The sequence below is a fragment of the Scomber scombrus genome, chromosome 13 (genome assembly GCF_963691925.1).
Source record: "Scomber scombrus chromosome 13, fScoSco1.1, whole genome shotgun sequence".
Lineage (NCBI taxonomy): Eukaryota > Metazoa > Chordata > Actinopteri > Scombriformes > Scombridae > Scomber > Scomber scombrus.
Genome location: NC_084982.1, coordinates 16610293 through 16635635, shown reverse-complemented (window position 1 = coordinate 16635635; position 25343 = coordinate 16610293). Strand labels below are relative to the sequence as shown.

Below are 25343 nucleotides of genomic sequence, written 5' to 3'. Positions count from 1 at the left end.
ATCTGGCTATGGAGACAGATGATGTTCTTACAGCCTGTCATTATATCTGTCACAGTGAACTGATCAGCAATTAGACTGTGTAACAGAAAAAAGAGCATTGAAACCAACACCAACAGTCAGCTGGACAAAGCTTGTGTCAGGCAAATCATCACTTACCAAAAAGAATAAAGGAAAACTCGTAAAAAAAAATCTGACAATATTACATTCAAGCACAAGAGACAACAAACTGAAAGCAAGGAAGACCTTTTCTTGATTGACCAAACATCTACAGTAGAAATTAGTTACATTGCTTTGCTGTTCAAACACAGCAGTTATCTGAGCATCACATCTGCAATTCAGACATTTATCCAGGTTCAGAGCATACATTTATAAAGCACACCTGAGACTATGTTGCTGTATATATACCCCTTTGTTGTTGTCTTTTTTGTGTCCGAGATGATTGAGATGATCAGCTATATATCTTACTGCACTGTCATCTGAAAGTAAGAAGGGAAAACTGCCTTTTTGCAGTAAGTGCTTACACTGTGTCTTTGTTTTGTACTCTCTTTGTGGATTGCAGGATCGTCGGTTCAGTGATGAAATTGACAAGCTGACAGGGTACAAAACAAAGTCGCTCTTGTGCATGCCCATTCGCAACAGCGATGGAGAGATCATTGGCGTTGCTCAGGCCATCAACAAGAGTTCAAGTGGAGTACTCTTCACTGAAGATGATGCAAAGGTAATTTCATTCTTATAGTTGTGAGTACAAATGCTGGGTGAAGATCACATGCTACCATAATATAGCATGTATCCTGCTGCCAGCCTGGAATGTGCAGGATAGAAAAAGATGATAACGTTGATTTCTCCTTTTGTCTGATTCTAATATTTGTCTCACAGCCAGTTATCATCCTCTCAGTTCTTGTGTATCAAATGTTTGTTTCCTGCAAAAAGTAGATTTGCATCTTCACTCAAAACCTCCATAGAGTTTTGAAGTCTGAATCAATCAACTTGATTAAACACAGAACGGATAAAAATAACATTTGGGGCAGTCTTAGTACAGGCCACTCCTCATGTGTGTATAAATAGAACAGCTATGAGTAAAGGGACTGTAAGTCACACTGGTTAGGTAATTTTAGTTATTATGCTTACATACTAGTATTGTATTTGATAGAATAGCAAAGCAAGGGATATAGATAAGGATTAGGCCGTAGTTTTTTTTTGTCACAAAGACACACATAACCATTTTATCATATAGCTGGTAGACAATTGGTCAGTCCACCCCTCTGGTCCACAGACCAAATAAGCTTTATACAGACATTCATGCTCCATTCCTAATATGATGGGACTTCTCCTCTAGTGCCACCACAAGGTTGATCATTTTTTGTTCATGTGTAATGTCTCAGTTTTCAATCATTCAGTGAAATATCTATACAGTTTCCTTCATTGATTGGCACAAAATGTGGTAAAGACTTAATGATGTATCTGAAAAAGTTTGGTCATCCCTTGACATTTGTTGTTTGTTGACATTTTTGCAATGAAATCTAGAACAAACGTACATTTTTCCCTCTGGGTGACATATGTAACTGTAATATGCAATACACTGATTTTTCCTGTAGCACCACCATCAGGTCAAAATGGCTCAATAACGCCCCCTAACGTATATAAAAATGTGAAAGATTTACGTACATGAACGAAATTTGGTATATATATGTATCATGTCCAGATGCACAAAAAAAGTCAGTGGGACCCATGATGTCACTCCAACAAGAAGTCGGCCATTTTGATAAATGTGTGATTTTGGCGATTTCCACTCCCCATACTTTAACGAACTTGTCCTAGGGATTTAATCCGACCAACTTCAAATTCACTCAAAAACATCTTGAGACCTTGGAGATGAAAAGTTATCAAAAACTTTCTGATTAGGGATTTGGTTTGGGCGTGGCGGTGCCGACAATTTCCTTCGCCATTCGATCCTTCGCCAAAAACAGGAAATCCTTACAACTCCTACAGACATCGTCCGATCTACACCAAATTAATCACGCATGTAGAGGGTCCCGCCCTGAACACATCTATGCATCAATACTGTGTCACATACACAGCGCCACTTACTGGACACAGGAAGTCAGCCTCATATGACAAACATTATCCGATTTATATGAAATTTACAGAGTGTGTTCTCTACATCATACACTCCAACATGACATATAATTGGTGGGTGATCTCTAGCGCCACATAGTGGACACAGGCAATGTGAGTTAGCCCCATCACACAATGTTCAATAAAAGCCCGGGTGCCAAGAAGTCTACGTGCCCAATGTGTCTGCCCTGCGACTGCGGCATGCACCGACATGCACGTACGGCACTTTACAATGTTTTGGGGCAGTGCGTGGGGGGGCGAGGGCCCGTTCATCGCTGCTTGCAGCTTTAATTTGTTATTTTTGCAGTGCAGAGGAGAAAGTAGGCCTGAAGTAAATGCTCATACGCTTCATGATTCATACATGGCATTTCAGGGATGTTACTCAGTTGTTTTGTGGTTGTTTTTTTGCCAAATATGATTTTGTGTTAGTTTTAGTGGTGCACAAGCATAGCAGGGTTGCAGTGATGTCATTTTTCATTGCTGTCAATGTTGCAATATTCATGAGTTTGCAACAGCAAATATATTAAAAGCAAGATGAATTGAAGCAAAAGGGACATTTTTCTCATATTTTGTCGCTTTCATATGTTATGATTTGCACTGTGACCTGCAAGCATGAAACATCCTAAGGAACAGTGCATTCATTTCATCTGTGAATCTTCAGTCGTGGGGACCTTTCTGTGGCCTGATACTCTGATTACTGTTATCTTTTTTTTATCTTTATACATTACTTATTTATTATTTGAATCACTGAACAAATCAGAGATGTACTGGGGGATTTGTGGGATTCAGAGGTCAGAGCTAACTGTTCTGTACCCTGAATTTTGAGCATTGGAGTAGATTTTAAGTGATTTATTGTTTTTAATTGTCTTTAACCTTGTTTTTTGTTTTGTTTTGCTTTTGTCTTTTTGGTTATTGTTACTTCTTTTCTTTTCTTTTTCTGTAAGACAGTAATGAAACAGTTAAATTAATGACTCTCTCACAGTAACTAAATCGCACATTTCAAATGAATAATAATTATATTATATATGCGACTTTACACCTAACAAAGCAATAGTATCTATAGTATCTTGACACTTTTTCATGTAAGCGCCCTAAAATAGGACAGGACAGCACTATAGAATAACAATATATTTTTTAGGTTTATGCATCATGATCTGTGCATTTTATATTTAAATCAAACCTTTGTGTTGTGTGACTATAATTATATTTTGTTGTGACAACACTGAAAAGAGCTTAAAATATAGAAATCCCTTTAAGATAGACCAAATTCATCATCAAACCAGATAAGTTCTCCAACCTTGAATGTGTTCCACATCACATACTGTCCTCAGAGTTTAAAGGGAGCTCGTGCTACACTGTCACATCTGTCTTCCTAATGCATCCTCTTTCAAATAGAATATTTCACAAGCAGCAGTGACTGCATATATGTCATCTGATAAACAGCAGGCAGCGTTTGTTCTTTCTCCATTTGTTCCTGAGTCCAAACAGAATGTAAATAATATTTATTATTTAAATAATTCACCCAGCTCACTTGTCATGACGTGTAGTATATTTGCCCTGAGTCTCAGTGCTTGGTTTCTGGCTTGGCCATAGTTTGTCTCTCAGCATCATCAAATCATCCTGAGGCGTCACCAAGAATAACAACTTTACACAAGCTGTTCAGAATCTTGTTGGTTGTCACTTGCATGCTGAGCAGGGCAGCCAACATGTCCACCTTCTTATGTTATTTTTAATGGTTGTCGAAGAGTTAACATCAGAAAAAGAAGAGGTGTAGTAGAGTTTGGTGACTGGAGTTGCTCAATGGCCGACAGATTAGATTGGTACAGTGTGGTTCCAGGTGTGAATGTGTGTAACTTTGTGAGTGTGATTAGGAAAAAATTGAAGATGTTATTACATATTAGTCTTTGATGCACACTTTTGTAACAGGGAATTTAGGCAAGCTGCACAGATATTCTCTTTTTGATCAGACATATGATCCAAGACGACTGAAGTATTCTGCTGATGGATGCTATTTAAGTAATGGGGTTGTCCATCATCAAAGAGGCATGAGGAGCATGTGTGTTGTTAATCAGCATATGGTTGAATAAAAGGGTAGAAAACAATGAAACATGAAAGCACAACTTGTATTAGAGTTAGGTTTTACTGTAACAAATGGCTCTGATTTTATATTTATATTATATTTTTGTCTCAATTCAAGTTCTACTGTTAAAACTACATCTCTAGATTCCATCCATTGTTCATAATAGATGCAAACTGTGAATTATTTTCTTCTTCCCCATGTGTTGAGTTCATTGTCCATGTGTTGAGTACTTTTCACATTGCATTAACATCACACTAATGCTTGGGATGGCTACAGTGAATTAGTAATGAAATGCAATGCTAGCATCAGAGAACAGAAAGCTCCCCGAACAGCGCAGCTGCAGCTACAGCTGCAGCTCTGCTTTCAGGGAAGACCTTGTAATAACAAACATATCACACTTTTCAAAGCATTAAATGATACGGCAATAACAAATGTCATTAGCCAGAGATTTGACTTTTAATAAAACGAATGCAGTTCTCTACAAAGTAAAACCATATAGGATATTTTAACACGTTATATAGCTGGTTTCAAATCCCATGCTGCCATAATTGTGTTGTTTTGATGCTCTGCAGGAGTGAATTCCTTGAGGGAACTTGGATAATGGTTCAACCCATGTACAATTATATTGTGTCATTATCTTCTTAGGGGAAATGAGGCTATTGATTCAATTTAAGTGTAAGGGATCCTCATCATGCTAATTCTACATTTTGCATCATTACCTTGATTTAGCTTTTCTTTCATTTCATCTTTCATTTCGTGATTTTCTTTTAATATGTGATTGTCAAATAGCATTGTCAATCACCACTGTTCCCTCTAGCTGCAACAATCCCTGTAAAATCTACTTGATGCAATACTGTAATAACCACTTTCACATGATTTCACAATGTAAATCTACAGTGAAAGAAGAGAAAACACAATTTCTGCTTGGAGCCAGATGTTTTTAAATACATTCTTGCAGGGTATCAGTATAATATGTAGGCAGATGTTGGATCTGGTCTGGATTGTTTTATTTTTATTGTCGACTGCATTCATTTTGAACTGACTTACTTGATATAATGGATTATGGCTCAATGTCCACAGAGCAGTTCCTCTTAGAAAAATCAGAGTGACATTTCAGGGGTATAAGGGATCTGTAACCATTCAACTAATGGTGCTCCTCTGCAAAGAGTCTTACAGTTTACCCAAAGCTTTTTTTCTGTTCATTTTCATTAAACACAAAGTACAGCTGACACTGACGGATGGATTGAATGTCATTAATTTTGCAGGTATTTGGTCATAAACCCAAGTACTGGAAAACTTGGAATTTTGACCTGATGATGGCGCTAGATGAAAAAGGATCACCAAAGTGATTACAATTCCTCTTGGGAGGAGCATGATTATAAATATGTGTTTGTCTCAACCCATCCATATTTGTTAAGACATTTCACATACCACAAATGTCAACCTCACGATTGGTGTGAGAGGAAAAGTCAAGGAATTAGTATTCATCATCAGGGAACCATGAATATCTACACAATTGTGCAGCAATCCATGTAATAGATGTTGAGATGAGAAGTGAAAGTCAGGGTGTAATTGTTGAAATATCAGTCTGGACCAAAGATGTGAACTGACCGACCGACGTGCCATCCCACGTTACTAGTGTGACTAAAATAATACAGGAAACACACATATCTCATAGCTCTCTCTTGCTCTCTCCATTCAAAACATGCCTGTTCAGAAAAGCAAAGAACTGACAGACACACATACAGACAGAGACTCCTCCCTTTATAGTAAGTCGCAAAGCCAACAAGTCTAGCTTTACTTTTAATATTATCAAACAAGGAGAAATGTCGTACCCTTGTTCGAGTAGCGTCCTCACTTATGCTAACAATGCTAGGCTTTTCAGGTCTGGGTGTCGTAAATTGTTCCGTCTGATTTTAGAATAACTTGCTGATGGACTCATTTGCTTATCCAGGTCATATAGAAGCATCAGTATTAAATTGATAATGTTTCATAACCAGTTAAATGTTCCTCATAGTAATTTTAAGACAGAAACACATTCAACTTCCTGGTTAGATAACTTTACAAGCTAGCAGTAACAGAGAGAAATGTCTATGTTAATGAGAAACATAAACTCACTGAAACTTGATACATGAGTATCATTATGATTTCTTAATTGACTTGCAATTTGTAAATATTTCCACAATTTATTGTAAAATAACACGGGAATTATCTCATACAGTATTTTAACTATTTTTGTTTTGGTGGGAGAACTTTGGCAATTTTTTCGCAGCAGTAATCCCCAAACACTGTGTCACATCTGGAGGGAATGTCTAATCAATACTAACTTAACTAAAAAGAAAATTTTGAAATTTAGTTTGACTATGTATCTTTAGTTAAGAAGATACATAGTCACATCATTTTGCTTTAAGTCTCCACAGACGAGATTAAGAGTTTATCAGCTGGAGAATCATAAAGATTTTATTTTATATTTTACATTGTAGGCAGATAATGCTGCTAAATAATTAGGAACTGTATGACCGTTATAAGAATATACTGCAAACTTCCTCTAGCTTACTACTCATTGTTAAATTTGAACAACAATCTCTGTTTTGGTTATATTTTACATAGAATTTGACATCACTGATTACAATTGCTCATCTTTAACATGCATAAAAGCCCATAACTATCACAATAACCATGGTGGCACTAATCTCTACAGTTGATTAGTAAATTCATTCATCATATAATTCGTAATTATTGATGTTAATTACACTAATTTTTATACTAATTTTTTTCAGATAAGAAATTAGCATTTGTAAACAATCTTGTATCATTGCTGAATGTGTTGGCATAAATTCAATAACTGGACCGACCTGATCTTAAGATAAGAGCAGGTTTTGTTTTTTTTTATCATAAACTAAATTTTATTCGTAATGAGTTTAATGTGGATAAGTAATTAATGCAAACAACATTTCATGTACAGTTTTTCATATTACATTTTTAATCTATATTTTAAATTACTGTTGTTTTTGTTAGCTCTGAATGTTGCTCCGTGAGGCTTCATTACATTGGGTTGTTGTTTTCCAGTTAATAAATGCAGTTCTCACATCTCTGCTAATTTACAATGTACTGAATTTGAAGACATGATTGCTGTTAATTATTGACACAAAACAAACACAGGTTTTGTTGCCATGCCTGTATCAGCATTACAGTTTGTCTTTATAAAGAAACTACACATTAGTTTTTAGGTTTTATGTGAACTTGTTTACAAAGCAACAAAAAACCCTCAGTAGAGTCACTGCAGTTTGAAAGGTTCACATATTCAGAATAATTAAGTTGCAAGCTCTCTTAATGGCCACAGGAGGATTAATCTGAAGAATAGCAAGTTTTAACAAAGAATCTGTTGCAATGTTACTGCACTGAACATATGCTTCTCAGCTGTTGTGACCACTCTATTTTCCATGAACCTGCGATGTAGAGAACAAATTCATAATTAATGTATGATTGATATTGAGTACCACCTCTGGTGTGGTACAGTATGTATATTAGATGTGTTGTGTTAGTGCCCAAATTACAGCCAGTCAATTCAGTTTATTTCAAATTTTTATTGTATACATTTTAATTTTTATATTTTATTACACAATGTTATCTTCATCTTTTAAGTGTATTATTATCATTCATATCACTATTCATGTAAATATACATTTTCTAAATAAATAACAGTGACATACTTTGTTAAATGTGTTGAGGTGTAAATTGTGGTTGCATGCATATTTTATGTCACTTAATTTAAAAAAGAAAAGCTATCATTGCTTAGTGTATTTGCAAAACTGCTATATGCTTTGTTGACACAAGCTAGGGAGTCACATATGAGATCAGAGAAAATTGAGGGCTTAATTTCTATTCCTGAGAATAATTCTTGGCAAAACAGCAACACTGTAACACATAGCGTGAGCCCCGTTTTTTATAATCAACTAGTAGCTGACATTCATGTGGTATAAGTGGAGAAAGAAAAAAAGACATGGCTGTGTAATTTCCCTTGGTTTTGCCTCATATGAAATTCCAGTTGTGGAGTAGGATGTCATTGAGGGTAGAGGAGCTAACCGTCCCTGATGACTTGGCCAGTTAGTTTTGTTATTAAACCACTCTTTACTGGTCAGTCCACAGGTCTCTAGGCAAAAAAGTCTTGTTTGTAATGCAACCTTGTATAATGGCCTGCCTGACAGAATGTAATTAGAGAGAGCAGTGCTTTTCTTGGGTTTGCCTGTTAGTTCCACAGGCAGATCCATAGCCAGATCCCCAAAGTCCTGCTTGCTAATGAATCTGCTCCTGCTGGGGCTATTGATGGCCACTGCCTTTCTGGAAGATCATTATTAGAGAATTCCACAGGACAGCTGAAATAGCATTATGTACGAGCTTATTGCTCAGCATCATCTGTTTTCTATGTCTTGACAACAGCTGCATAGAGCACTTATGATTATGTATAACTGAGTGAAGTGCATAAAGTTAATGTGCTCATTAGCATGACGGAGTAAATGTTTCATTCACATTTATCAGTTTAAATGTTATTAATTTAGTGATTTCATTTGTACTTAGCATGATACTAAACAGTGTCATAATATACACATCAGTGTGAGATGCCAGAGCTTTGGATGGTGTTGATTGATTCAATTTATTTGATGATTAAATAGCACTACTGTGAGTACAATACTGCCACACTGCACATCAGTATTTTTAATCATAGAGTATAAAATACACTTCCACATGGCAAGGGTTTATCTCCATTGTCATTCTTGAAAATGCAACAAACATAACACTAACACCATATAGCCATTCAAACAGATACCAGTGTAGTGGCAAAGCATACATAATAATATGAAACATAAGTTATAACAAATTTCATACAAGAAGATGCAATACAATGTGTGTTATAAAACACGAAGAAATGCAACATTAAAAAAATAACAAAATATTAGAAAACAGACTAATCAAAGAGAGGTTAAAAAAAAATATATATGTATGTATATATATATGTGTGTGTATACTATATTATTAAACCTTTATTTAACCAGTCGAATCCCACTGAGATTACAAGATCTCTCTTTCAATGGAGGCCAAGATAGCAGCAATACAGTGTTCCAAATAACATACAAACAGACAATTAAAAAAACACATAAAACAAAACATTCAGTAGCATTTCACAGAATTACAAATTCCAATTGAATTAGCCTCTAAACCCTTCACTACATAAAAAAATAAGACAAAAGTAATAGTAAATAAAATGACAACAATTACTGTAGGTGAGGTAAAGATACTGTAAACATTTTAGGCAAAAGTGATTTTAACAAGGTGGGTTCAACAAGTTATTGCTAGCTTAAAATGTGTTAGACTGAAACTTTATTATATTTTAAGCATATTTTCTACTAAAGCAAATTTAAATAACCCATATTAGTCTATTAATTCCCTGTATATCCAACTGTACCTAGGGTTGTGTACCTGCAACCTGTGGACTACCTAAGAACATTTTTATGGAGTAGGTTATAGATACAAGCTTCATAGTTATCCACACAGTGCTGTAGGATCCCGATCTTCACATGTTCATTTGTTGTCGATGAGTAATTGATGCATTATCTCTTCTAAAAGGAATGAGATTTCGTTGTATCAGTAGCCACAGCTGAGTAACTTCCCATTCATGTATTGTTGTACTGTCCCTACCCTCAGGTAAGACTGAAGGCTGGTAAATATTAGTGGGTTTGTTGTACTGATTGTATTGTTTACACAGCAGCCAGATGCTAAAGATAGATAGCTAAACAAAGAGGCAGAGCAAGGAGGCACACAACCTAAATTCTATTGATTCCACGTTACGGGGGCTGAATGTCTCTCAGATAAGGCAACATTGTGAGGTAATTGTAGTCGTATAGTTCAACCTGTGTATTCATATCACAGCTGTCTTAATAGCATGCAGTTGCAGCCTCCCCTGTGTATCCTCTGAGTGTGCTTTCATATTGGTGAACATTTTGAATCAACATGGGGTGGAGGCGAAAAAGAAATGCAGTTCAATTCCAAACTAATACAACGATTAGATTCAAATTCGATTTTAGGATACATATTAACCATCATCAAGCTACATCAAGTAATTACATTATTTATGTGAAGAAAATATGAGTGAATTTATGTTATTAGCCCAAGGCACAGTAAGTCAGACTATTCAGTCAAATGGTAAAATGTCAGTTAGATAGATTTATTTGTCCTAGCATGTAATGATGCCAATGAATGGCTATTTCTTCTCTGTTCTGATTCAAAGCTATGTTTTCCATCGTGAAAATATTACTCACTCTCACTTCTTCTTTTTAAAATAGCTTCAATTTTACAAGCAGTTTTCAATTTGGCTACATCACTGAAAATGTATGATAATTTATTTTCTATTTTTAAAGGAACCACATTTTTGTGCAACACAAAGAATATGTACCTGTATTCAGTAATAGCATTTTGTGACATCAGGGACCATATTTGAAAAACAAGCTTTTTTGCTTATATGAAGCTTATTAATGAGAAAAAGTCTGCAAATTACAGATACAAATGTCCAATATGTCCGCAGGTGCTGCAGATGTACCTGCCTTTCTGTGGTATTGCAATCTCCAACGCCCAACTCTTCGCTGCCTCGCGGAAGGAGTATGACAGGAGTCGGGTAAGGACCACAGGACCAACTGGGATAACAACCCCCCGATCCCTAGGATCAGCATTACTTCCTCCCCCCTAATGCTGACATTGAGGCTGAGTATTGATCAGCAACAGCCCACTTGCTGCCACTGCAGTGGGGATCACAGAGCAGCATGCAGCCCTGCATGGACATTTTCTCTGGATGTGTAGAGGGGGATGGGCCTATATCCTGATAGGGCCTGGTCCATGATCTAAATCTCCCAGGGAATGTTAAGAGATGCACTAATTCATGTCACACATTGATCTGTGATGGAAGAGAACATAATGAGAACATAGTTCAGTGAATGGAGGAGAGAAATGAGCAGCGCTCCCTTTACACCATATGATTTTTATGTGCTTGTGCATTAAATTGGATTGGCCCTGCCTTAGATAAAGGGCCTAATTCACTTTTATTGGGGAAACTTGCAGCTTGTGGTTCAGACTGTTGAGCCACTGATATCTTTGTCTGTTCCTGGTATTCAGGCGCTCCTCGAGGTAGTCAATGACCTATTTGAAGAGCAGACTGACCTGGAGAAGATTGTCAGGAAGATCATGCACCGCGCCCAGACATTGCTAAAGTGTGAGCGCTGTTCTGTTCAATTGCTGGAGGACATCGAGTCACCGGTACTATTTTTCTCAATGCTGCAATTGTGCATGTCTGTTCTTTCTGTCTACCTCTGTTTTTATCAGTAAATACTGTGTACCACCATGCATTTTTACCAATAGCTTTAGTGATTTCCCCCCTTTCAAATCTTTTAGGTAGTGAAGTTCACCAAGTCATTTGAACTACTGTCTCCCAAATGTAGTGCAGACACTGAAAGCAGGTATGTATGTTGTCTCAAATTACTTCTTCTTTCAGATGCACACACAGACAAAAGCTCCTCATTAACATCTGGCCTGATAAAAACATGCCTTCCATTTTCCCTTTTTTATACCAGTAACCTTTTCAATAAATAGTCACATTACCACCATTTGCCTTTGGCACCAGCCTTGTTTGAATCTATAAAGCTCCCATCAAGGACAAAAATAAGGGAAGTATAAAAAATTAAATATTTTGTAGTGCTGTGGGAGTAACAACTGATTCTGAATAAAAGACATACTGTAGGAGCCTTGCTTAATTGGGTTTTGAGAATTCTCTCCACTGCTAGGCATGGCTGAGTGGAGAAAAAGTGGCTTAATACTGTGTGGGATGTTTATGGATGAAAACCAACACTGAAAGGAAGACTAATTCTTCCTGGAGTCCTGCACTTGTCATAACTGATATATAGTCATGTCAAGGCAGTAGTCATACATGTAACAATCCTTTAAAAATATGTCATAACACAAGAAATACCAACAGAAAGAGGAGAAGTGAGATATTAGCAATCAAAGAAATGTCGGATTGCTTGACCAGCCAGTTAATTCTCTCTGTCTGGGCTCACTCCCTTCTAATCTGGTGTCACATATTAAATAAATAGCATGTTTGTGATGTCAAGAATGAAATTACACAACATATCAAATCAAGCTCAAAATGACAGAAGTACATCTTCTCTGTGATGACACTAGTCTTCCTAAATGTTCATATCTGAATAACAGGGATCTCTGTGCAAGATTTATGTGTATAATTAAGTGCATAAATTTGGTGTCAAAAGGCGAGCGTACTGTAGGATTTCTAATGTGCCTCTGAATCCCCGGCCGCCCCCATGGGGAGGATAATGTTGAGCTAGTGTACAGTTCTGCTGGTGTGTCTGTGGCAGCTAAATGACAGACAAGAGACAGACAGAATGAAGAGAGAAAGAGAGAGAGAAAGAAAAAGAAGGTAAGGCATCTTGCCATCACACCCATGAGGTTTATTCCCCACTGCACTGTGTTTTCACATCCACACACAGCTGTCTCACTAGATCAAAGAGAGCCAAAAGATCTGACATCAGTGTCTCTCCACCTTTATTCTAATCTTGAAAGAAAAAATGAGCAACGCTGAACATTTATCTTGTTGTGTTTGAAGGTTAAAAGTCAGCGACATCCTACTGCATAAATGTGAATGGGAAGTCTAAGCAGCGATGCAGGTGTTTCTGTGCCAGAGTGTGGGGGCGTTCGGCAATGAGGAAGACAATCACACAATTAACTTTTCATTACTTCATAAGCTGCAGGAGAAGCTTACTGATATCTTCTGCATGAGGAGTTCATTAAATGCAAGTCAACGTAAAAGAGGGCCCATAAAAATAAGAATACCCTTCTGCAAGCTTGCAGTTCAGGTGTGGAAGAGAACACACGTTTTTTTATTTAAATGCAATAAAAAGGGATTTTTTTTTCAGGAAAGAAAAGTGTTTAAGAAATTTTGTCAGAAGCATTGTGACCTGAGGAAAGGCAAGTCAACAGCTTTTTCGCATCTTCTCATCTTGCTTTCTGACCCTAGTTTCAAAGACAGTATTGAGAAATCGTCGTACTCAGACTGGCTCATCAACAACAGTATTGCAGAGCTGGTAGCATCCACAGGACTCCCCGTGAACATTAGTGACGCCTATCAGGATCCTCGCTTTGATGCTGAGGTAAGCATGATTTTATCTGAGAGAACTGATCTCAGCTTGTATCAGTGGAGAATCAGTGTTACAGTGAATATGCTGGTGACACCTCACATCCAGGCCATAGTATATTTAGAAGTACTAAATCAACACTAGACTCACTGCTTTGCGTTAAAGACGTCACACTGTTCATTCAAGAAGTATCTTCAGGCCGAGGCTTTTTAAACTAGGGGATGTTCACACCTTGATGTCACATGTGAGTTATTTAGATCACACAGGATTCATTAATGGCTGTGTGAAACTGCCTAGGAAGTGATGTCAGGATGGCATTGTAAGTATGCAATGGGATGAGAAGACAGATGGTTTGAAACAGAAATTAAGGACACGATCGGTGTTAAACTGTAACAGCCATCCATGAGCTGTTGATCAATTTACGTCACTGCCCTGACATTTCCTCCAAGATGGTTTCATAACAATTCTCACCTTAATTAATGGGACTCTGATCTCTCATGTAATTGCCATGCAGAGGTGGCAAAAGTACTCACATTCTGTACTTAAGTAGAAGTACAGATACTTGTGTAGAAAAAGACTCTGGTAAAAGTAGAAGTACTGATTCAACTCCTTTACTCAAGTAAAAGTAAGAAAGTACAGGCTCTGAAATGTACTTAAGTACAAAAGTAAAAAGTAAAAATGAATTTTTACCGTCAATGATACACAATACCTCTTTGATAACTCGACAAAATGAAAAAAGTTCTCGGCACACATGATAAGATAGTTTTCCTCTTTTGTTAACAACCTGCACAGAAAAACAATCACTGGACACGGTCCAAATTTCAGACAGAACATATATACATATTAGGGCTGTCAGCGTTAACACGTTAATCGTGATGTGTGATGGGGGCGGGGGGGTTGTGTTCAGGGAGTAAAAGTGAAAAGTAGTCAGAAAAATAAATACTCAAGTAAAGTTTAGATACCTGGAAAATCTGTACTGCAGTTTCTTGTTAGCTATCAGCCAATATAAACACCAATACCAATATATCTGCAATCAGCTTATATCAGCTTGGCCACTTTATCGGTCTAGCTCTACTGCATAGATTTAAACAGAAACCTACAGTGGACATCACAGGTGTCGGCTCGGCATCCAGCAGTAAGCAGCAAAAGTTTGACATGACAAAGTGTAACAGCAGCGGCAGAAAAATTGTATTACCACTACCACTTGGCTGAGCGGAAAGGCTGCCAGCAGGTTTGCCTCTCGCTCTAAGAGGGTTCTTTCACTGTGTCCTACGCTTCATTTATTTCAACGTAGCAGTGTTCTTACATTAGAAATTAGGCATGTATGCATAGTTGATACTCCAGTGGTGAAGATACAGTTTATACACCAGAGTCTGGTATCTTTTTAAATATTTCAATATCAGTGCCAGCACAATACTTGAGTTTCCAAACAGGTACTAAGGTGATACTTGTTTGATACCTCAAAATATGTCTCACATGCATATTTGTTTAGAAAATACCAAAATATTTACTCACAGTGCATGGAAATATGTTCTCCATGCACATGGATGGTAATCCTTGTTTATAATGTATTCACACTCCCACCGTTTTTAGGCAGACCAGTTCTCGGACTTCCACATCCGCTCTGTGCTCTGTGTTCCTATATGGAACAGCAACCACCAAATCATTGGTAAGTTAACAAACAGAGCTTCATTTTCTCTTGAACTCACTTGATAGTCTACATAAAAAGTAAAACATTAATCATTTTTGATAGTGGAGAGGAGGAGGTTGCGTGTGTGATTAGATCCATACTGCATCATACCACATTTTGAGGTGGAGTTCCTTCTTCTGGTTGTGTGTTTCGTGTTTGTGAGCTGCCCCAGGCCAACACCACACTGACACTGATAAATCATTGATCTCTTGTCTGGTTTTGGTGCTGCATATTGCAGGGAGGAGCAAAGAAAGCTGTCCACTGAGATCTGACGCAGGAAATCATTCATTTTATTTGAGTGCGAAGTGATCAGTGTATCTGCCACAGATGGTTAGTTTAGATTTTTGTGTGTGATTTCTGTGTACACTCACGTTTTTGTTTTGTTTTTTGTTGTTGTTTTTTCCCCCCATGGATGTACGTGCATTTGTTGGGGAGGTGAGAGGGAAGGGGGAGAAGAACAGAAAGAGTGATGGGAGAAAAAAAATTGCACTGTGCGTGGGCGGCACCTGAGGATCTGGAGTGAAAAACCATTATACAAACAAAGCAGCAGGAGATGAAATTCTCAAGTCAAGGATACATTCAGTTAGAAAACGAATGTCCTTGTGTCATCTGGCAATGTTACAGCCTGCAGCTTCAAAATAAAGCCAAAAGAAATACTGTTGTGACTATATAAAAAATAATGAGGTTTAATGTCAAATATCAAATGTGAGTAAAATCAATGTTAGCACCTCCTGTAGAAATATGCTGTGAAATTCATCTTAATAAAGGTAGCTGGTATTACCAGGGTGTTTTTTTTTTGAATGATTAGTTTCTCAAATTTAAATGAACATCATGTGAATTGGCAAAAAAAACAGGTTGTACCTCTTTAAGATTTTTATATTATGAACCCACTACATCACAACTTAAGTTCCAGATATGTAAATAAATAATTTAACTGACCAACCGTGGGCCAGGAACACATTATTACAGTATGATTATAACCACAGTTTGGTTGTGACAATGTTCAGTCAGTGCAGGTCACCACAGACATTTGTCACAGACGTTCAGGATTCAGATCGCTCACCTTCTTGAGTGTCAGACAAGTATTCTGATAATAGTATATATCTTTTATTTTTGCAACTAGAATCAGAGCAAAATCTAAAAGTTATCTTTAATTTCAGATTGTTAATGTCTGTATCTGTATCTAGGTTACATGGACATAGATGGATGTTTGGTTAATGACAGGAACCTGGATGTAGTATACATTATAAATATAATATATTACAAACACAAAATACAAAATAATTTTGCACAAGTTTTCACCACTCCTTAGCAACGTCCTCCAGCTCTTCCAGGCTTTGCAGCCCAAATGAGACATATAATCTCTTCCTTCCAGGCTTCTCAGCCCAAATGAGACATATAATCCTTTCAGTGTGTTCTGGGTCTGCCCCAGGGTCTCCTATCAGCTGGACATGCCTGGAACACCTCCGAAGTGAGGCACCCAAGAGGTTTCTTAATGAGATTCCTGAACCATCTCAGCTGACTCCTTTTTACGCAAAGGAACAGCACCTCTACTTCAAGCTCTGCCTTGATGTCCGAGCCCCTCACCCTATGTCTTAGGCTGAGCTCAGACACCCTACAGAGGAAACTCATTTCGGCCAATTGTATCCGTGATTCTTTTGGTCACTACTCAAAGCTCATGACCATAGTTGAGGATTGGAATGTAGATGGACTGGTTAAGTCTTCACCACAACAGTCCAATACGACGCCTGAATTCCCTTACGTGACCTCACTCATGAACAAGATCCTCAAACTCCTCATATGGGGCAGCACTCCCAACATGTAGTCCATCATTTTCTAGCAGAGAACCATGACCTCAGACCTCCACTGTAAACTGCTTTAAGATTTTCAAAGATATAGTACGATAACCTATATCAGTATTGTAGAATTTCTTACTAAACAGCTACTTGTGTTGTATGGCGTTGTATCTCTGCTTAACTAATAATGTATTTTAGTCAATGACATAGAGTTTGTGTTTGATCCTTTATTAACTGGAGGCAGGTCATACACACTTAGAGTTTAGCCAATATCAAGTTACAAGCACTTCTGTTATGTTCTTATTGAATGCATAATGAACTGTGTGTAACAGGTGTTGCCCAGGTGCTGAACAGGCTCGATGGGAAACCATTTGATGATGCAGACCAGCGTCTCTTTGAGGTATTACTCTTGCTTCTATATCTCTTTCTACTTACCGTAACCTGTGAGTGTATTGGAGACTGTTGCAATTGATTTAGTTTTATTCATTTTGCCTAGGCGTTTGTGATCTTTTGTGGACTGGGAATCAACAACACCATCATGTATGACCAAGTGAAGAAGTCCTGGGCCAAGCAGTCTGTGGCTTTGGATGTAAGAACAACCCATTCTATTTTCTGTCTTGTATGACAAATAGAGAAAATAAAGATATAAAATTGCTGCCATGTTTTGAACAACACATTTTTATGTCCACTTACATTTAAAGTACATGATTATGCAAACTTGAAAGCTGCCTTCAGAGTGCTGCGTTAACTGCTCCTGCTTTCTACTTCAGTTTCCTTTTGTTATGCTTGTATACTCATTGTGTTTATGATAGCATTCTTCTGATGATTTTTTGCCCCTCTATGTATCTACTCTTCTATTCCATTAGCTTTAATGGTATTAATTTAGTTTTTCCAATCAACATATGCCCTATGCTTACACATTTGCCCAGAATTCACAGGAAGTCATGGCTGCTGCATGGCTAATATAAAACCTCTTTTGACTTAGTCTCTCTCTGGGGTCTTTGTGTTTGGCTCCTTTTTTTAGTCTCATATTTCCAAAGAATGTATGCATGAATACAAAAAGTGCTGATCTCTCTTTGTAGATAACCTTCTCACAAAGGTTTTATTGAAAATTAATGAGAGGCAGTGAAAAGCAATCCCTCATCTGCCCTGCAGGATGTATCCGTTCAGCACTACTCAGCCTTTACAGTATGTCCTTAGATTACAATAGGGAACTTTCAGGTACATTATAGTAGTTAGTACCACTCGGTTTCAAAATAGGTTGTAGAGCACAGTGAGATAGAGCATTTAAGGGAGAGGAAGAGAATGAACTAATATGTAGATGCATTGCTTCTGGCAGCATTGAATAAACATGAGCGTTTATGATCAAATAAGCAACTGCAGGTCTGTGCGAGGTATTTCTCTCAGGAAATGAAGGGAACATGGCGATGGAATCAGGGCTGACATAGCTGCTCTTGTAGGCTTTTCTATAGGTGAGTGTTAACTTCCTCATCTGGAGGACACTCTCCCCTGAAATGCAGTGATACCAGAGTTCAGTGTTTTCAGCTGTAGCCAAAGTCCTGCTTCTGTTAGTGTCGTACTGTGTTTTAACGATTTGAAAAATACCTTGAGTGACACAGATATCATTATTTTACAGGTTCTGTCTTACCATGCCACTTGCTCCAAGACTGAAGTAGACAAATTTAAGGTAACTGGTATTCACTGTTGTCATTATTACATCTTTCTCAGCAAATATGTTTGTTTCTCTCAGTAGTTTCAGTAGTAGAGAGACTCAGTTTTTACCTGTGAGCTCTACTTAGATATTAAACTCACAAATCATGTGAGGTTTGTTCTTCCTTTGTCTCACAGAAGACAGTAAGTCTGATGATACTCTATATTTTTCATAATGTGAGCAAATGCCATGAAAAAAACAAAACCATCAACGAGTTGATCCTAAGAACATGTATTGTCTGTGTAGCCAGAACGTGATCAGAGCTTATTCCTCACTGCCATAGACCTCCATTGTTTTTCAAAACATCAGTAAGCTTCGCCATTTCCTTCATCATAATGAACACAATGATGACGATATTTGTGACCTGTTTTTGAAGACTTGTGCAGTCAGTATAAAATGAACGGGCTCGGGGCTGAGTGCTACACGAAATTTAGAAAGGTTTCAGAGATGGGACTAATGTATTGTTGATTTTGCTCTTTCTATTGTATTTTCTGACAGTAAAAACACCAGTTTCATCCTTTAAAATAAACCTATAAACCTTGACTAGACCAAGTTCATAACAACACATTTTGACTCTGTCACAGCGCATTTTAACCAAAGAACACATTTTGCTAAAAAAAAACCCTAACTAATTTCAGCTGAGTAAGTTGCTGCTGTCCTAATGTAGTTACCTTACTGAATGATGGATGACGTGAAGATTTTTTTTACCTCTAGTTACCTGAAATATTGCAACAAGTCTTAACTAAATTAAAAAGTGGGTCATCCATTATTGACTTCCTAAAAGACCCATGAGAGTCTTTTTTGATTTGGTGTTTTTCTCATGAGGTTATATTGAAGTGTTTACACACTCGGTTTGGATTACAATTTGTGATGATCAGATTTGCTCTGTTGGTGCAGCTAACTGCTATCATACAATTTCATTGTTTTCTTACTTATATAGATGTGTTTCTTAATGTCTAAGACATATTAAAGAAAATAACAATATTGATTTTGATTCTGCCATACCCCTCCACTTCACAAAAATAAGATCTATGGCAACAAATGATGCCTAAATCTATTGTTTACAGCATAAAATCTCAGATATTTAGTTCAGAGAGCATTTGGTTTGCTCACAGGCTTTTTAATTAACATATCTTTTTCTAATTAAATAACAATCTCTCATTAACTTTAACGGGAAAGAAACAAAGCTATGGCAACACAGGGGGATTATTGACAGCCTGTCTTCTAGACTTCATTTTCTAGTTTTCTAGAACTGCAGTAGTGCACAAGCATTAATATGGGAGTATTCCCCAGTGAAAATAAACTAATTGTGGTATTTGAAATGGATTACTCCAATCAATAGACAATCATTCTCTATGCATTATTTATAAAGATGAAAAAATGAAAATATCTACATTTTTAATTGGCATGACATTTCTGAAATATAGATATGACCTATTTTCTGGCACTTTCATGTGTAGGATTTTCCCCTGTGGCCATTATTGCGAAGTAGGAACCAGTATGCCTGTATGATCTCTCAGCCCCCTCATCCAGCACTGCTGTGCTCTGCTTCCCGCCTTTCCCCCTTCTTTTATAACTGCTCTACATATGGAGCCGTATGGCATACACTTGACTGGGATTCCACCGGAGTGCAAATGGCAGCGGCAAACAAACCTGGCTGACATTTTGTAACCCAGAGCTGTGAATTAAGAGAAAGGACCCACTGACCTGGCAGACAAACATTTGTGAAAGAAACATCGGGCTCCAGTGGCTGTTAGAGAGGAGAGAGAGAGGAAGACAAAAGAGAAACACTCATTGTAATGAAACCATAACACAGATTTGTAAGAGATGCAGGTTACACAGTATTAAATGGTTGTTTAATGAAAGCTGACTAGAGGCAGAAAGGATATATCTCCTCCGATTTTCATTGTGCTCATTAGACCACACTGAGGGTAGAAGACATGAATACTTCAGTATGAATATGGTTAATTGGATCATGTATGTTTTTGTTTTTGTTTGAATAACGATGAAAAACGCTGTTGATTATTACCACTTCATGACTACGTTTGTCACTGAGCTCTGAAAGTAAACAACAGTGAAATCCTTTGGTTAAGCTCCCTCATTAATCTTAACCCTCTGAATGAGTCCTCACAGTCTTAATTAGCATGTCTCCATATTTCCATGTATCATCTGAAAATGGCACAGCAGCCTCTGACCTCTCCATCCTCCTCTGCTCTCTGAGCTCATATTCTCTTTCCCCCCTCCATGTTTTTCTCCCGCCACGATGAAACAGGCTGCTAACATTCCCCTGGTTTGTGAGCTGGGCATCGATATGCTCTCCTTTGACGATTTCTCTCTGGACGTTGATGCCATGATAACCGCCTCTCTGAGAATGTTTATAGAGTTGGGAATGGTACCAAAATTCAAGATTGACTATGAGGTGAGATCACTGATGTTTCTCATCTTCTTCCCTTTGAATACTTGATTGAGTTTGTTTAGAACACATTTCCTTTGGTAGCCGTATCCCCATGTGTCCTCATAATGTCTGTTGACCCATGTGCTCATCTATTTTTCTATGTTCCCCTCCAGACACTGTGCAGATGGCTGCTGACTGTCAGAAAAAATTACCGGATGGTTCTCTACCACAACTGGAGACATGCCTTCAACGTCTGCCAGTGCATGTTTGCTATGCTAACGGTAACGATCATGCTGTCTGCAGATCATTAAATCAATTTCAGTCAGAGACACATGTCAAGGAATTGATCATTCATAGCAAATGTTCATGCAGTCACATTTGGCAGAAAAAAGGTTCTACTCTTTGAGGGAAGCAGCAACAAGGAGAATTAAACCCCCCACCCCCCTTAATAAACACATTCATGAGTACAAAATGTTAAATCAACAATAGAAAAGCCTAGAATATAAGGAGGAGGTTCATTTACTTAGGAACTCTTCTGCACTGTAAAATTTAGAGGAACTTGTGCTTTACTTGATTGTTTCCATTTTGTGCTACTTTATAGTTTACTATTTCAGCTAGAAATAATGCACTTTTTACTAGGGATGTCCCGATCCAGCTTTTTGCACTTCCGATCCGATACCGATATTGTAGCTTTTAGCACAGGCCGATACCGATACCGGCCGATCCAAGCATGTATTAAAGATTAAAGATATTTACTTATTTTGTTGTTATACTCATGTTGAAAAGGGTTTTACTCTTAAGAACAACTAGCCAACTTAATTAGGTTAGTTTGAATAATCCACAATGGTTGGTAATGAGAAACTGACCTGTTTATTCTTAACAGGGTTAAATAAACACAAAATAGACAAAATAATAAATAGTCAATTAACCACACAAACTGAATTGGCATCAATGCTCTGCTCTTGAACAACAAGAGTGTAAACCAAGGCTTAAAAAGCCATCAGTGCAAACAATATTGTAAACTGTATAAAAAAAGCAAAACACACAAAAAAGCTGAGTAGAAAATAAATAGTGGGATGCTGGACAGGTCGCTAGGTGTGCTGAAAAACGCGGACCGGATTTGGGGGGAAAAGCTGAAAAAAACTGGAATGGATTATCTACATCGGTGCGGAACACGGACTGGAGTTTTGAAAACAAACTGGATCGGGAGTCCGGATCGGGATTTTCCCGTGCAGGCCGATCCGATATTGATATGCATTTTCTGCTAATATCGGCGGCCGATCCGATCCAAATATCGGATCGGGACATCCCTACTTTTTACCTCACTACATATATCACTCACATCTTGTCAGATTGAGATTTTTACATACAAACATTGGATATGATTATAAAATAAAAATGCATTGCCACATCTCATGTTTCACAAGGGATTTTCCCTCAAAATTTCTCAGATGGTTTAATTTAAGCTGAACTTTTTAAGGTGCAAAAAGGTAAAACATTCCAGTATTTAACAAAAAAGATTTGATATGAAAAAATGTTTCTCAAAGATTTGAGAATTACACGATTACAATGACCCTTTGGTGATAATACTATTGCATAAGTAGGATTTTATTAAATGTAGCACTCCTCCTTGTAATGGAGTTTGTATTTTGTATTGATGCTTTTACTCAAAGTGGCTCCCTCAGCCTTACAGAGTTTTACAGCAAATTTCATCTCATCATTTAGCTGTTGCGTCCATGACTCTCATAGCGTCGTTTTCACCTGTAGCAAGCAGCTGTTTTCCGAAAAAACCCATGGTGCACTAAACGGCCAACAGACACAGTCAAATATTTCCCTCAGGAGTTGGTGTAGAACAAAAACAGCTAAAAGGTAACTAAGCTAAAAGATTGAGAGATTGAGAGAAGAGATTGAAAAGTGGACCCACATTCATCAGGTGGCCAGAAACATGACTCCAAATGAATGCTAACATTCAACATAGCAACTTCACAGATTATGATATGGCAAAAAGTGACAGAAAAAAATCAGTAGATGCAGGTTTAAGTAAAGAATACTCTTTCCATCACTGGACGCTGTGGTAGCACACAGTATATCAGTGTAGTAGTCAGAAATATCAGGTTATAATGACCGTGCTGTACACATTCATGAACATGGTTGGGCTCTACTAGCTTGCAGCTGCGCAGCTGATGAATGAACCAGTGATTGTGAGGCATGAATGAAGCAGCTGATATCAATCAGCTAATGCAGGCACTACCTCAGTGCTCTGCCTGATCTAACGCTATGCTGTAGATACTGAATACTATTCTAATCCAGTTATTATAAAAGGTGAATGGCACATGATACATTTCTGTTTGACCTACGTCCAAATCACTTAGATTCAAATTACATTTTGTACAACAAACAACCAATTCTGTGCAGCACCAAACCAGAGATGTGGAATACTTTGTGCTTTTCCAGCAGGCCTCTACCAATTACCAGGTCCTTGGGGCAACATATATTACATATACATACACATGCTACACATATTTATACATACATACAAGTTCTTATACAAACACAAGAGTGTAGTTAATTTAATCAAGCACAGCATTAATGTATGGTGTCCCATCTGAATTGATTATTGGCAGAGAGATGAAACAGTACTGTGTAAGCCGTTCAGGGTCCCTCTGCTCTCCTGCCACGTGCTTTAATGAGTGGGCTGGGGGCATTGCTATCTTTGTTGCTATCTCCACAATGACCTATAGTGACTCACTCAGCACATGGCCTCCAGAACCCATTCATCCAAGTCATAAATCTCACTGTGTGTCTGCGTTACTGCAGTCCCAGTGGCATTTTAGGGAGATAGTTTTTTAGGATGAGTCCATTTTTATTCACTCCTCACAACATCATGAAATAAATGAATAAGAAATGTGTCTGTGATGCTCAGAGTGTGTGTTTGTTATGTAATTGGCCTCTTCCTCTCTGTGCCAATCAGACAGCGGGCTTCCAGGAGACTTTGACAGAGGTGGAGATCTTAGCACTTATTGTTGGTTGTGTGTGTCATGACTTGGACCACAGGGGTACCAACAATGCTTTTCAGGCAAAGTAAGTGTTCCCGCTTCCTGTCTCTCTCTTTTCGCTCTCTCTTAACGTCTCTGCCATACACACATAAGCACACTCCCTCCCACACACTGTTTATAGTATGTTTTCCCACCTGCAGCAGTCTGCAGTAGTTCAGCCCAGATCAGCAAGAGTCAAGTGGCAAGTTGTATAAGGCTTATATAACAGTCTGTTATCTAAACACTGCTGACTCTGAGCACATTAAGATGAGCAGGTAAAGTTGCAGATAAATTGGTTAAGGCTAGTGTTCTGTGTCCTTATTATTGTAAACAACATCTAAAACAAGGTGGAGGGAACACATTGTCATGAGCTGGACTGTAAACTGGAAGGCTTAAATGATTCTGTTGCTGTGACTTTAGACATTTTTGTTAAGTACACTACAAGATGGTGTTACCCAATTCACTGACTTATTTGGCACCCACAAGCACCCTTTCACTATGAGTTATTTAGATGCTAATGTCGCCTGTCTCATTACATCAATTGTCAAATATAGTTTGTATTTTTGTTTGGTATTTTGAGCTAAATGGTCTGAATTTAGATGATGTTTACTCGGCTATAGTGCTAAATTAGTTCGGATGATAAAAGACAATAGAGGTGATAACGCTCTTGTAGCTAAAAAGGCAGATTCTTTCCAAGAAGCACATCTTACAAAACTGGAGAGCCTTTATTGGCTATGGCAAAGTGTTATGTCTTCATCAGATGGTGTATGATAGCTGTGGTTGAGAATTCATTGAAATTTAAACAAAAATAAATAAATAATTGGAATTGGTTTGCATTACACAGCTATGCTTGCTTCAAATATTTGCACAAAAACCTTCTTCACCACTACCATTGTGCACTGCTACCATCTCACAGTGCAGTGAGAAGAGTTTAGCACAGCGACACAGATTTTGGTCTTTCAAGCGATGGTTCGGCGTAATTTCGACCTAACGTCATATGCACTATGAGGTCTATATAATCACAGCCTCAGCCCTTTTTTAAAAATTTGGTCGCAAAATAGTGGAGTTAGAGCCATCAGCCGAATGGCTTAGTACAGGCGCTAACGGAACCACCAGTGTATCTCGTAAATTACCCCACTAATAATGCCTGGATTGTTATCAAACTTCTACAGTAGTACAAACAGGGTCTTTACTCATAAATCGATGCATTGGAAAGTTTGTAAGTACACCAGGAGTTCATTAAAATGAACACTTACCTGATGGCTTTTACTCTGCTGCTACTGCTAAAGCTGTAAACATCGTCGAAATCTTGCGCGACCACTGAAAT

At 37.8% G+C, this 25343-nt stretch overlaps 1 protein-coding gene across 1 annotated transcript in view; it reads left to right on the top strand.

Annotated features, from left to right (window-relative positions):
- The window catches only part of pde11a (phosphodiesterase 11a), a 40629-nt gene that overhangs the window by 852 nt on the left and 14434 nt on the right, over positions 1–25343 (top strand). The window contains exons 2-13 of the mRNA XM_062431831.1: positions 560–718; positions 10776–10865; positions 11360–11500; positions 11636–11700; positions 13272–13404; positions 14983–15058; positions 17208–17275; positions 17372–17464; positions 18512–18555; positions 20849–21005; positions 21155–21262; positions 23953–24062. Of these exons, the coding sequence (XP_062287815.1) occupies positions 560–718; positions 10776–10865; positions 11360–11500; positions 11636–11700; positions 13272–13404; positions 14983–15058; positions 17208–17275; positions 17372–17464; positions 18512–18555; positions 20849–21005; positions 21155–21262; positions 23953–24062 (1244 nt within the window). The remainder of the gene's footprint in view (positions 1–559; positions 719–10775; positions 10866–11359; positions 11501–11635; positions 11701–13271; positions 13405–14982; positions 15059–17207; positions 17276–17371; positions 17465–18511; positions 18556–20848; positions 21006–21154; positions 21263–23952; positions 24063–25343) is intronic.